This window comes from Podarcis gaigeae (genome assembly GCF_964106915.1).
Source record: "Podarcis gaigeae genome assembly, chromosome: 15".
Lineage (NCBI taxonomy): Eukaryota > Metazoa > Chordata > Lepidosauria > Squamata > Lacertidae > Podarcis > Podarcis gaigeae.
In genome coordinates, this window is record NC_139692.1 from 12,416,580 (window position 1) to 12,430,508 (window position 13,929).

General features: G+C 46.1%; 1 protein-coding gene and 1 long non-coding RNA gene across 13 annotated transcripts in view; one reads left to right on the forward strand and one right to left on the reverse strand.

The window, feature by feature from the left end:
* Positions 1 to 13,929, reverse strand: part of ROBO3 (roundabout guidance receptor 3) — a 329,951-nt gene that overhangs the window by 36,323 nt on the left and 279,699 nt on the right. For all 12 annotated transcript variants that reach the window (XM_083713429.1, XM_083713427.1, XM_083713428.1 and 9 more), the window contains exon 9: positions 2,955 to 3,160. In XM_083713429.1, coding sequence (XP_083569555.1) covers positions 2,955 to 3,160 — 206 coding nt within the window. The remainder of the gene's footprint in view (positions 1 to 2,954; positions 3,161 to 13,929) is intronic.
* Positions 10,508 to 13,929, forward strand: part of LOC310832278 — a 76,979-nt gene continuing 73,557 nt past the window's right edge. The window contains exon 1 of the long non-coding RNA XR_014558236.1: positions 10,508 to 10,679. This is a non-coding gene — a long non-coding RNA (uncharacterized lncRNA). The remainder of the gene's footprint in view (positions 10,680 to 13,929) is intronic.

Genomic DNA, 13,929 nt, shown 5'->3' on the forward strand with positions numbered 1-13,929 from the left:
GGAGGGCTTCAGACAACAATCTGCAGTGCATGGGCAGACCGATGTGGAGGAAAGTACTGCATATATATATATATATATATATATATATATATATATATATATATAATTTACATACCACCTTTTAGCCTGACAGGGACTCAAAATGGCTTACTGCTAAGACAGAAACAGCTAAGAACATATAAAAAAGCCATCATTTAGGAACAATTAAACAATGTTAATTAAACATTAGTAGAATGTTTAGTAGGATATATATAATGTCACACAAGGTCATTACAATAAAAAAATCACAGTACCAGCCCTTTCATTAAAAGCAGTCAGTTCCCAAAAGCCTCTTGGAACAAGAAAGTCTTCACCTGCTGATGGAAGGACTACAAGAAGTAAGCCAATCTATCTTCTCTACAAAAGGACCTCCAAAGTCTGGGAGCAGCCACCAAAAAGGCCCTCTCCCAGGTTTAACGCCAAGGTGGCACTTAAGCCATTTACAAATCAAAATCCAATTGCTTAAGAATTTCCTTACTGTATACATACAACCATCCATTCAATTCATCAGCCACCAAATAACAGGAGTACAAAGCAAGACAAATTAAAATCTGCAGTGACCACGAGACAAACGAAGCAGCATCAAAGAAGAACCATAAAATCAAAACAAACCGCTTTAAAAGAGAGATCAAGAAATGAAAAGATTCCAGGGATGATCAGTTACAATAAAGTCATGGAGCTGAACAATTGTGCTGGAAGCTGCAGCGTAGCATCCAGCTGAAAAGACCTGGCAAAATACAAAAGGGATTTTCCTGGCACTAGGAAGTAGGACCTGGGAGACTAGGGTTCAAATCCCCACTCGGCCATGAAGCTGATTGTGCGACTTTGGGCCAGTCACTGCCTCTCAAACTAACCTCACTGGATTGTTGTGGGGATTAAATGAGGAGAGAACCACGTATGTCACCTTGAGTTTCTTGGAGATAAAGCTGGGGTATCAATGCAATAAGTAAGGTTGTAGAGAGAGGCACCACTGAAAACACCCATTCTCTCCACTGTACAGTGTTACCTCGGGTTACATATGCTTCAGGTTACAAACTCCGCTAATCCAGAAATAGTGCTTCAGGTTAAGAACTTTGCTTCAGGATAAGAACAGAAATCAGGCTCCGGCAATGCGGCAGCAGCAGGAGGCCCCATTAGCTAAAGTGGTGCTTCAGGTTAAGAACAGTTTCAGGTTAAGAACGGACCTCCGGAATGAATTAAGTACTTAACCTAAGGTACCACTGTATCTCAGTTGGATACATCACTTGGGGAAGGGTCTCCGTTCATGATTTCAAGCTGTCTTCCCTGATCTGGTGCTCTCTAGATATTTTGACTGGGGTTCGTGGTAGGGAATCAACTTTGAGAGGGCAGGTGCCATGGCTCGGGTAGGTAACTATGGAAAGAGGCCATCCTTCAGATATCAAGGGTCCCAGGCCAAGAAGGGCTTTGAAGATCAAAACCAGCATGCTGAATTGAGCCCAGATATCACCACCACACCAATTTCCTACCCTGAGTTGGGATAGGAGAGACCACACACATCGCAAATGTGTTCAGAATGTGAGAAATCTCCCCACAAATGCTGTGTAGCTTATGTCTGGGAGATACTTGGCAATACTCTGCGAGTTGACCTTGAACGTCACTAATGGAACGGTCGGTTTATTTTTAAATGTCACCACAATGAGACATTTACAGATTTCTGAGTCTTTGGAAGAAGACGGAAGAGTCTTCAGCAGAGGAGCTGACAATTAAAGAGAATTGTGGCTGCGAGAGGTTCAGTTAAAGAGGGTTAATTATGATCGAGCTCCCAGCGACAAGTTATGTATAACTTTCCCCATAATGGAATTTGCTGCAAAGTGTGTTTTCAGACTCAGCTGTGTCGCAAAGGGACTGATTTGGCTGGCTTGGCTCTTTGTTTATTGATATTCACTTTGTTAAGAGCAAGAAAATTGCATTCAGCTGTTTTTTAGTCAGTAAAACAAAGCAATTGCTTACTGCCTGTTAACAACATTAATGTCTTAATAAGCACACAGAAGCTTATGAGTCCATTCTCTGAGCCAGCATTCAGGAGGGTTGAACAATTCCTATACAGTTTTGAATCAGGCAATTACAGGCTTTCCTTTTTTTATCAAGTAATTTCATTACTTAGCAATTTACCACGATTATGAAAGCAAGCAATTCATCCCCTAACTACACTGTGGAATTCATTCGCTTGCTGGATGCTTGTTTGCCGGAGGGGCAGAATTCACCGTGAAGTAGCAAGCCATGATCTGGACACACATCACAGAATTCACAAGGTTGGTTCAAATGAACTCAATGGGTACGAGGGAGAGAACTCGTGTTGATTTTATCATATAAGAGATGGGCACATGAATCCGCCTGCTGTCACAGATACTGCCACACAGCCCATATTCCACTGATGTACCATCTTGTGGGCATAACTGGATGTGATGCTAAATGCACCTACGTATTTAAAGATACAAATTGCATCTGCTGGGAGGAATGATAACTAACTGTGCCAGAAAAGGGGGATAGAGTCAACCACTTGTCAATCAGCGGATGTCATCCCAATATATGTACCTGTGAACCAACTGATATCACCTCCCAGGCTATGTGCATTTGTACATGGTTCTACTCCTACCTACAGTAGGACTACAACTCCCATCATCCCTAGCTAACAGGACCAGTCATCAGGGATGATGGGAACTGTAGTCCCCAAACAGCTGGAGGGCCACGTTTGGCCACCACTGGTCTAGATCCAGCAGGGCTTTTCTTATGTTCTTAAGCCCAACAATAAGAAATGCCAAGAACATGGATGCACTCTTTGCAATTTGTCAATTTTATGAGGATTGCAGGGATACTAAAATAAAACAGTTCTGTTGCTACAAGAAACAGAAACTTGTGTCTGCTGCTAAGGTGGAGAAAAGCAAGAAACATACCTGTAGGTTCATAATCTGTAGAGTTCCATTGTCCAATAGGCTCACTCTAGGGTCGCTGCCCACGATCCGCTGTCCATCTTTCAACCACTGGATGCTGGGAAGGGGGTTCCCAGTCACATGGCACTGCAGCTGTGCAGTAGAGTCTATGGCAAGTGTTTGATTGGTTGGTCCTCGGCGAATAATAGGCGGAATACGGTCCGAGGTCACTATTAGGCAAGGCAAGGCAAAACAAAAACAGCAGGGCACGTATGAAATTTAATGCATTTGTCTCAGCTGCAGCCCAGGTGAAAAAGTTTACAGCAGGCAGACATTTCTAATAGAAGTTACCTTAGAATTTAAGGAGAGGGAAATGAGAGGATGAAAGACAGCAAGATCACGAAGGCAAGAATTCTGAACCTGGCAGCTTGCATATGGATGCTGTGTTAAGGTACTTACCTAGGTTGTTATTCTTTATTAATTAAATAGTGATTCTTAATTATTTTTAATCCCATGCTCAGGATGACATGCATAGACATACAATAAAGGCAACATGTCTCTGAATACCAGTTGCTAGCGATCCAGAAAGGAACAGGATTACTCTTCCTCAAGTACCATTTGTAGGCTTCCTAAAAAGATCTGATTGGCTGCTGTGGGGGAAAGGGATGCTGGTCTAAGGAGGTGCTTGGGTCTGATCCAGCAAGGACCTTCTTCTGTTCCTAATCTTGCCCCCCTTGGTCATCAAAATAACCCTGCAAGGTAGGTTAGCCTGAGAATGGTACAAGTCACCAAGTAAATTTCATGGCCAAGGAGGAATTTGAACCCAGTTCTTCCCAGGGCTAGTTGGGCACTCTAACATTGGAAGAAAGGAAGCTGCTTTATACTGGACCTGACCATTGGTCCAGCCAGTTCAGTATCATCTACTGATTTGAAGCGGCTTCCCAGGGCTTCAGTCTGGGACATTCCCAGTCCTATTTGGGGACTAAACCTGGGATCTTTTGCACGTAAAGGAGATGCTCTCCCACTGAACTAAGGCACTTCCCAGCATGAACCACTGCATCATGTTGGGAATACAAACATGCCATTGAAGATTAAATCATCTGCAAATCATCTGTGTGCAGATAAAATCCATGCTTCTCCATTGTGTACAAAACCACACTTTCATGCTTCAGATTGAGCCTGAGGGCAAGGACCATCTTAGAACTTTCATAAGCCACCCTGACAGCCTTTTTGGCTAAAAGGCAGGGTACAAAAGCCTGTAAATCATGGGTAGGCAAACTAAGGCCCAGGGGCCAGATCCGGCCCAATCGCCTTCTAAATCTGGCCCGCGGACGGTCTGGGAATCAGCGTGTTTTTACATGAGTAGAATGTGTCCTTTTATTTAAAATGCATCTCTGGGTTATTTGTGGGGCCTGCCTAGTGTTTTTACGTGAGTAGAATGTGTGCTTTTATTTAAAATGCATCTCTGGGTTATTTGTGAGGCATAGGAATTCATTCATCCCACCCCCCCAAATATAGTCCGGCCCCCCACAATGTCTGAGGGACAGTGGACTGAGGGACTGCTGAAAAAGTTTGCTGACCCCTGCTGTAAATGAACAAAGTGGGACAATTTGTTTGATTGCTGATCAGCTTCCCAGCCTTTGCTGTTCCTCTTGGTTGGCCCTACCAATAGTACAGTGGTACCTCGGGTTACATACGCTTCAGGTTACAGACTCTGCTAACTCAGAAATAAAGGGTTAAGAACTTTACTTCAGGATGAGAACAGAAATCGTGCTCCAGCGGCGCAGCAGCAGCAGGAGGCCCCATTAGCTAAAGTGGTGCTTCAGGTTAAGAACAGTTTCAGGTTAAGAACGGACCTCCAGAACGAATTAAGTACTTAACCCCTGTATTATACTGTGGTGTACCTTCCTATTATTTCCCAAACAGGACCAACACTTGTAGCATTTTTCCTTTCATGTGATGGGCTGCTCTCATTTCCGCTGGGCTGTGACATTTCTGTATTTCTGTTCTTCTCCCCCGCCCCCCGCCCCCACCACAGAAGGGAAGTGATCTTTGCAGCATCTTATACGCCTTTTATGTGACAGATTGCAATTTGCTCCTTTGCCACCACCAAAGTTACAGGTGATGGGATTCATATCCATCAGCTTGTTTAGTAACGTGTAATTAAATAGTCAATTAAAGGCAAGTATTAATTGATTACCTGGAGATGTACTGCCTGGGAATGACAGGCAGCAGTAAATGTGTCAATGCAAACCTTTAATCTGAGCTATCACCTGCCTGCTCTGAAGGCACAGGAAAGAAATCGGCGAGTTACTAAATTATGTGTGCAAACTTTCCTCTCACAGCTAATAGAGGGAATACATAGAAGATTCCCTCTCCCCAAAAGCAGACCAGGAAATAATAAGAGGCAGCAAGTCTAGCTGGTTCAGCCTTGTGTTTTCCACAGTGCTGAGGAGCTGGATTCTTGCATGCCAAACATGAAGGCAACATCCTTCCCAGTGTTTGCTCCAAGCATCTTATATCAATCCCTCTAATTCCAGTGTTCACACTGTGAGTGACACTCCTTATGTAGCTGAAATGGATTCATCCATGCATGAGAGGGAGGTATTAGCAGGCTGGGGGGAACCTCAAGATTTGCAGAACTACAAAAAAATGTCTGGGAGGGAATCAACAGTGGACCCCTCCTCAAATACACACAACGACACACAGTTCCAGAGGCTTAACTCTGCAGGAAAACAGCCTTCGTCTTTGCTTGCACTTTGAAAAGCATAATTCTTGCTTTCCTTTCCCATCTCTCTTCTGCCTATCTGTCATCACAAACAAAGTGAAGCCATTACTAGGCTACGTTTTACACAGAAATTGCTTGTTATGAGAGAGGAAACACGTTAAGAGATTTCTTATTCAGAGACAAGGTGCCCATGTGGAATTAACATGGGGGAAGACCATAAATCATTTCCTATGGACTTGCCTATTATTTAACATAATAAGAGAAATCCGTATCGGCGCAGTGATACAAAACGCTAAGAAGTAACCTAGTAATGAGAAATCAATTTGGCTGTTATTAAATACTTCTGCCTGCTGCATTGTTTACACTAGAGGAATTTGCCTGACAAGACTCGGCACACAAAATTAAGGAACAAAAAGGAAGAGATGTTGGGAAACGTTTCCACTAATTTGCAAGAATCACATTGTGCATTTTGGGTAAAAAAGGAAATTCATTTTGCTCTGGATTGTAGTTATGTAAATATGCTTTACATACTTCGCTACTTGATTAGGCGGTGTGCTTTCATAAAAGTGGATCAAGCAAAAGAGCGAAACTTGCCTTACAGCTTCTGTCATCTTTATTCATATACTGCACCCGTCAGTGGAGGATCAGAGCATTTCTTAAGCTCTACCCCCCCCCCCCTTATTTGCGTGTTGCTTGCCGGATTGGGTTTCCAGACTGCATGGAAGCCTGCAAGACAGACTTGTCCTCTTCAGATGTCCACACACAATGTACAGGCTGGAGATGCTGAAGATGTCATGGGTAGGGACTGCATGGGTAGGTCCCCCCCCCCCCGGTAATCTAATGGGGCCATCATTCTTGCACTCATCATATCCACTCCCCTGCTAATTTCTGCTTACCTAATCTGCTGTGCTCATCCATCACCTTTGGGGGGGGAAACAGCCTTTCATTGCTTCCTGCTTATTGGGAACCAAGTTCTATTTGATTTTGGATACAAAGATCTTTAAGGAATTGGCTCTCGACCTCTGCCTTGTTTTTGCTGTGAGCCTTGCAATAAACAAAGCACCTTACCAACTGAAGAATGAGCACTGAAAATCACCGTATTTTTTGCGCCATAAGATGCACCTGACCATAAGACGCACCTAGTTTTTAGAGGAGGAAAACAAGAAAAAAAATATTCTGAATGAAATAGTGGATGTATGATTTTTGTGGTTCATGCTGTGGCCACAGACATATGATTTGACTGTGGGTTTGGGGTAGCCCAATGCAAAAATCCTGAGAAACCATGCGGCCCCACGCAACAATGGGTGCGTGTTTTTTTGGTGCAGGCTGTAGCCATGGACATGCTATGTGATCTGATGGTGAATTTGGGGTGACCCAATGCAAAAATCCTGTGGATCCATGTGGATCCGTGCTTTGTAACCACATTTTTGCACCATTGTAGCCCCAGGAAACAGTGGATGCATGATTTTTTTTTGGTGCAGGCCGTAGCCATGGACTTCTTTTGGCAGCAAAGCATCTCCACTGTAGCAGCATCCTAGAAAGCAAGGTCTGCTCATTTAGGTTTTGCATTCTCACTGTTTCTGTGTCTCTAGGGCTGTGGGTTTGAATCCTGACATTCCATAAGAATGTACGACTCAAACCCAAGTTCCGTCTAGCCCAGAACCTGCCTTCCCACAACATTCAGCCAGACGGCTCTGCTAAACTCATAAAAGCAAGGCATGAAGGCAAAGTCCTCTCCTGCTGCTGCTCTCAGGAACTGGTCTTCAGTGGCTTGTTGTCTTTGAGCACAAGGATCTACATAACCACGAATAAGCTATTGATTCATCCTCCATGAATTTGCCTAAAGCCGTCCACCATCATTGCATTTTGTGGCCATCAATCTATCCTGTGGCAAGAGGCACTTCTGTCTGAGGAACCTACAATATGCTCTGTGACTGCACACCATAGCTAAGTGGCAGAGCACATGTACTGTAAACATAAGGTCACAGGGTCAGTCCACAGAATATCTAGTTAAATGGATCTTAGCTAGCAGGCAATGGGTAAGAGCTTTGCTCAAGAACTCAGAAAGACAAGTCTAAGCTGACAAACTGGACGAATGGTGTAACTAATCTAAGGCAACCTTGGGGGTTTGCCACTTTTTCATGTTACTAATATCATGCAGCAGTCAACTACACTGTAGTTGTAATGGGTAACTTGGGCCTTAGGGAGGCCTTCTTGGTGCACCATCAGCTATCTGTCAACTCCAGAGGTCTGCACAGAAGTTTTACTGACAGCCACGCCACAAACCAACCCTTTAAGTAGCTGTTGACATCCATCTGTCTTGAGAGACAATGGAATGTGCCTCCAGGAGTGAACTCAAACCACTGCATTAGTAGCACCAAAGTGACCTACCGAGGGCACAAGCCTGAGCAGCGTTTATGGAGCTCCTGGTCTGCCTGGATGACAAGACCCTCCTCTTGGCCTCACAAATGTGGTCCAAAGGAAAGCAGAGCAATACAGATGGCACCAGCTTGGCTCCAGGAGTTGTCAGAAGAAGACAAGACGCCATCCAACCATCTTACGGACTCCACTCTGGATTCGTGTAGCCTTTTCTTCTCCCAAAGATATCACAGAAGGCAGCAAAGGTTTAGGATCAGATTTTTCCTTCTTCTAGATGGGCTACCTTCCCAGGTTGATGAGCCCCATCTGCCTCTCAATTTCCTCTACAGTATGTGCAAAAACCACCTTCTTGACCATTGGACTCACTATTGGTCTCATCCTCTCAATCTGCCAGAGCCTGTCTTTGCATGCAGGGAAAGTCCCTAACTCACTGAGGGTTTGAGACCCATTAGCTGTCTTCTCCTGGTTTAGCCAGCCAGTCAGAGCCATTCTCAGGGTGTGGCCACTGTCACATGCTGACGGCTTCTAGGAGCCACAGGTGAGGGCTGAGTGCAGGTGGGGGCCAAAGGTGGACAAACTACCCAAGAAAGATAGCCCCCCCCACCAGAGGTGCTACCCCTCCCCTAAAACCTCATCCACCTTGAAATAGTGTATGTCAGCTAACAGTCTTATTAGGCCTGCTCAGCCCTGAACAATCTGTTTTCACTGAATGCACAGAGCCAGAGCAGAATCATGTCCACTGGGCTTGCCCCTAACTTCCATGTGTTCCACTGAACCTCTGAACTGAGCCCAGGTGTGTACATACAGCTTGTATATGTGATGCTTCACTCCATGTGGTTGGAGACTTGGCTTCTTGCAGAGTCTGGGGTCATCTTCAACTAACTTCTACACAGAGTAGACCCACTGAAATTAATGGGCCAAAGTTAGCCATGCCTATTGATTTCAATGCACGTGCTCTGAGCAGGACCAGCACTGGACACAACCCATTGTTTGGAGGTCTGGTGGAACATATGGAGCTTACAGCAAGGCTAGTGGGCCTGCTCCTGCCTTCTCCCCTCTCCATGTTTTCAACTAAGTTCTCCTTAGAGTAGACTCACGGAAATTAATGAAGCTAAGTTAGTCGTATCCATTGATTTCACTGGGTCTACTCTAAATAGGGCTAACGCCAAAGACAACGCTATTTGCCTGACCATAGATCAAGGGTAGTCATCTTGGTGCCTTCTGGATGGTGTTGGGACTGCCACTCCCACCAGTCCCACCCAGCATGACAAAGGATCAGGGATGATGGGAGCTGGAATCTAACAACATCTGGGTTGGCCACCTCTGCCATCGGCCATAACAGACTGAATCTACGTTTACAGCAAAACAGTTATGGACAGTGCAATTAAACACAGGCTTCCAGACAAAAGACTTGGTTATTAATGGGACTGCCATTCATTTGTCTGAGAAAGCCAGCGGCTGTGCTAATGAACTCAGCGCCCGGCCTGCCCTAGCTAAGAAGTGCTTAGCGCTTGTGCTTCTCCGGACGCTTGACGTTGGTGCCAGTTTTATTGTGGATCAATGCCATTGATCAGATGCGCTTGGAGGGAGCTTGCTCTGACACTATGAGAAATGACACTAAATAAGAGCCCTATTGAACGGAGGCAAACCAAGTCATGCAAGCGGCGAGAGGGAAGGGAAATGGAGGAGGCGGGTGGGGGGTGGAAGGGGAGGGAGGGGGCCAGAGAGCAGGGCATGAAGGATTAAGAGGGCACCCTTGGCCTCAGCCAGCTGCAGAAGAAGTCATGAATCAAAGCTGAAATATCATCCTTATATCCTTCGGTCAGCAAACTGACACGAGCGTAGACAGACAGTGAAGAGGGGCAGGGGAACTGCAAGGCAGAGGTAAGAGATGGAGAATCAAGAGAACAAGTGGAGCCTGCAACAAAATGTTGCTGTGTGGAGTGCCCCGGGGTTCCAGCCAGCCAGTTCTGCTCTATTCCAGTATACTCCATCCCATTCTGTCCTCCCGAGTTTTCCATGGGTCTCCCATTAAGAGTCAACTATCATTCCAAGGTCAGACAGTGCGCTTAATAATAATAATAATAATAATAATAATAATTTTATTTATATCCTGCCCTCCCCAGGGCTGTTAACACCAAATATAAAACAATTGACTGAAATACAACTTAAAAAACAAGATTAAAATACAACATTAAAATGCGTCCTCATTTCAGCAGAAACTCAAAAACTCTTTTGGGGGTGAAAATGTCAAGTCTTCACCAAGGCTAACTATCCAGACTGATCCTACGTAGGCCAGAAAAAAGCCAGGGAAGTCCCCAAGTGGGAGTTCCGTCACAGAAGGAAAAAGGGAAAAAGGGAAAAAAGGAAAAAAGAAAGAGGGAGAGGGAATCAAGTTAATTCCAATCCAAAAGCCAGGCAGAACAACTCTGTCTTTTACAGGCCCTGCGGAAAGAAATCATATCCTGAAGGGCCCTGGTCTCATGAGACAGAGCGTTCCACCAGGCTGGAGCCAGTGTTGAAAAGGCCCTGGCTCTGGTTGAGGCTAATCTGACTTCCTTAGGGCCCAGGACCTCTAGGGTGTTGCTATTTATGGACCTTAAGGTCCTCCGTGGAGCATACTGGGAGAGGTGGTCCCGTAGGTACGAGGGTCCTAGGCCGTGAAGGGCTTAGACCTCATGATGTTTCCCCTTTCTAGGGGTTTTCCCCACCCACCCCTCTCCACACACACACACCCTGCTGCCAATCTTGAGAATCTCCAGCTTGTGTTTGTGACCTCCAGGACTGTTGTAAGTAGGAAGGCAGGCATGTGGAGGCTGAAGGAGGGCAGAGCGAGTGAGCTGCGGACCTCATGAGATGACCAGCAATGGCCACCCTAGGACCATTTGTAAATGGCTTTGAACTCTTTGGAGAAGAGCAGGGCAAGCTGTCTCCCCCGCCCCCATCTAGGATTCTGACTCACAGGGAGTTTCATGGGGTGTCGGGTTTAACATCCTTTGAACTCCTTGTGTTGTCTTGGGTTCCCCCTTTCACAGGAAGGTTTTGATGCTGTTCTGAACTGTCTGGGACTTCCAACACTTTTGCTCGGTAAATGGATATCGTTGTGAAGCGTTGAGTCAACATAACAGCCAGGAGAGAAGTAAATCTCCTTGGTGCAGTTTTTCATTCCCTGACATGAAAGAAAACAAAGAGGAGCACCGGCAGCTGCCTTCTTGCAAGTCAAGAACATTGGTCCATCTAGCTCAGCACTGTCTACACGGGCTGGCAGCAGCTCTCTAGGGTTTCAGAAGGGTAGAGTTGCCAAATGTCCAGAATTTCCTGGACATACCTGGACATACCTGCAGTTGGAAGCAGCGTCCGGGCAGAAATTGCTAAAATGTCCGAAAAAATCCGGATATATGGCAACCCATGTTGGCAGTGTCAGTTCTGGAGATTTTTGCAGCAACTTTGCAAAAGAAAAGGGATGTGGGTGGCGCTGTGGGTTAAACCACAGAGCCTAGGACTTGCTGATCAGAAGGTTGGCGCTTCGAATCCCCGCGATGGGGTGAACTCCCGTTGCTCGGTCCCTGCTCCTGCCAACCTAGCAGTTCGAAAGCACGTCAAAGTGCAAGTAGATAAATAGGTACTGCTCTGGTGGGAAGGTAAGCGGTGTTTCTGTGCGCTGCTCTTGTTCGCCAAAAGCGGCTTAGTCATGCTAGCCACATGACCCGGAAGCTGTATGTCGGCTCCCTCGGCCAATAAAGTGAGATGAGCGCCACAACCCCAGGCTCGGCCATGACTGGACCTCAAGGTCAGGGGTACCTTTACCTTTACCTTTGCAAAAGAAAGAAAAAAGGCAACACAAAAACACACACAAAAGCAACAACTTTTGTGTCTGGATTTTCACTTTTTGAAATATGGCAACCCTACAAAAGGAGGTCTCTCCCACTCCTACTTGGGATTATTTTCATGCAAAGGTTATACTCTATCATGGAGCTACAGCCCTTCCTCAAGAAAGGGACATATTTTAAGTGCACATACCTCCTTATCTCCCAAACAGTAAGGGAAATGTATTTAACCTTATGCAATATTTAATAACAATAATATTAAATTTGTAAGGCTGAAATGCCACCTCGATTTACATCACTTCCTGATGGTTGCTACCTTCACATCTTTCACCCTGGTGATTTCTTCCATAACCTGCTGCTCTACAGATGTTGTTGGACTGCAATTCCCATCATCCCTGACCACTGGCCATGCTGGCTGAGGCCTGATGGGAATAAGAGTCCAAAATATCTAGAAAGCCCCAGGCTGGGGAAAGCTGCTCTTGATCTGCTGCCCTCCTTAGCAGCAAGACTCAAGGGGAGAGGGCATCAGTGCTAGATTTTCTATGCTGCATACATGAGAGATCTGGCCCCTTCTAATCCCCTGAAACTAAAACCCCAGAGGTGGCCAAGCTTCACATCTGCCCAGCAGCCCAGCGAGCTCACAGGCTCTGCCCATTATTTACAACCCTAATTACTCTCTATCGACTGGGAAGCAGCGAACGGACAAAGGGCGCTCGAGAGTTCACACACAATTGAATTTCCCAGTAACAATCAGCAGTGAAAGCGCACGCAAGGGGGCGGAGGGGGGGGGACGCGAGAGAAAATCAATCAAGGCAAAGGAGCTGGCTTCAGACAGGGATCATCTGTCGCACCTGCCAAGCTTCCAGCATGAGGGCCCTGCGCCCGCCGCTCATCCGAGGAGACGGATCGCCGGCACGTCCTCCCCTCCTGCCCCGCCAAATCTCCCACGCAGCAGACAAACGGCTTGACATCATATTCGATGGCATGTGGGTGCAACCCACGAGATTGTACACAAGTCCCAGCTGCCTTTTCCCTCCTCCCTGTGTGTCAGAGGGGAGGGCGGGGGGAGATAAGGCGTGATTTAGCTCTTCAGTGTTGACGCTGAAAGGTGGCAACTTGTCCACTCGCTGATTCCTCCCTGGCAAAATTACGTGCCTGATGTGGACACGCACACACGAAGAAGTGTCAATGCACAACACGCATACAAACACACACAGAGCCACGTCTCCCGTGAGCTGGAGCAGTTTTGGAAAGTGTATGCCTTTTCTTGTTGCCGTAGAAACCCAGCTGGCGATGCTGCGACTAAATAAGGATTTCAGGGTTAGAACCTCCTTTGTCTTATTAATCCCTCCCAATTGTCTGCTGCCAATGGATCAGGTGTTTCTGTTTAATAATAATAATAATAATAATAATAATAATAATAATAATGGAGAGGGTGGAAGGGAGGACTCTGTTGAGAGTAGAGGATTGCTCCCTGGGGAGAAGCTCAGAGGTAGGGGAATAAGGCAGTACAAAGCCTTTCATTTCCAGGTCACCAGTTCAACAAGGTGATGGTTCAACAAGGCCTATTTGGCACAAGAATGGATATGGCGGCTTCTGAGGCTCTCTAGACAGGGCCAGCCCTTAGAATGACTCTCTAGTCAGATATCCCTTCTTTGCGGGGAATGAGCCTGGGGATTCGGGGGGGGGGGAACCCCTCTCGGGACATGACCAGTAACGCAAGTGTTACTACATGAGTAACACTTGTGGAAGAAGAGCCTGTAGTGCTAGTATTTCTTTGGCCTGAGGAGGCTGCATCGCTCTCCTCTGACTCTAAGGACTCCAGCTAAGAAGGTCATGGTCTCTCTCGTTTTACAGAAGACAATGACTTCTAAAGCAGGCTCTGTCCCTTTAAATGAAGATGCTCTTCTCATGGAAGATGGAGCTAGCCACTGGGATGTTAAGGCTCCTATTTGAGTCTCAATCGGAGGCCGGCTGTTGCTGAAACAACATCTGAGCTCTGCTATTATGTTAAAGCTGCAGGCTGGGCCCTGACTGGAGCTGTCTATGGTGCTACTGATGCATT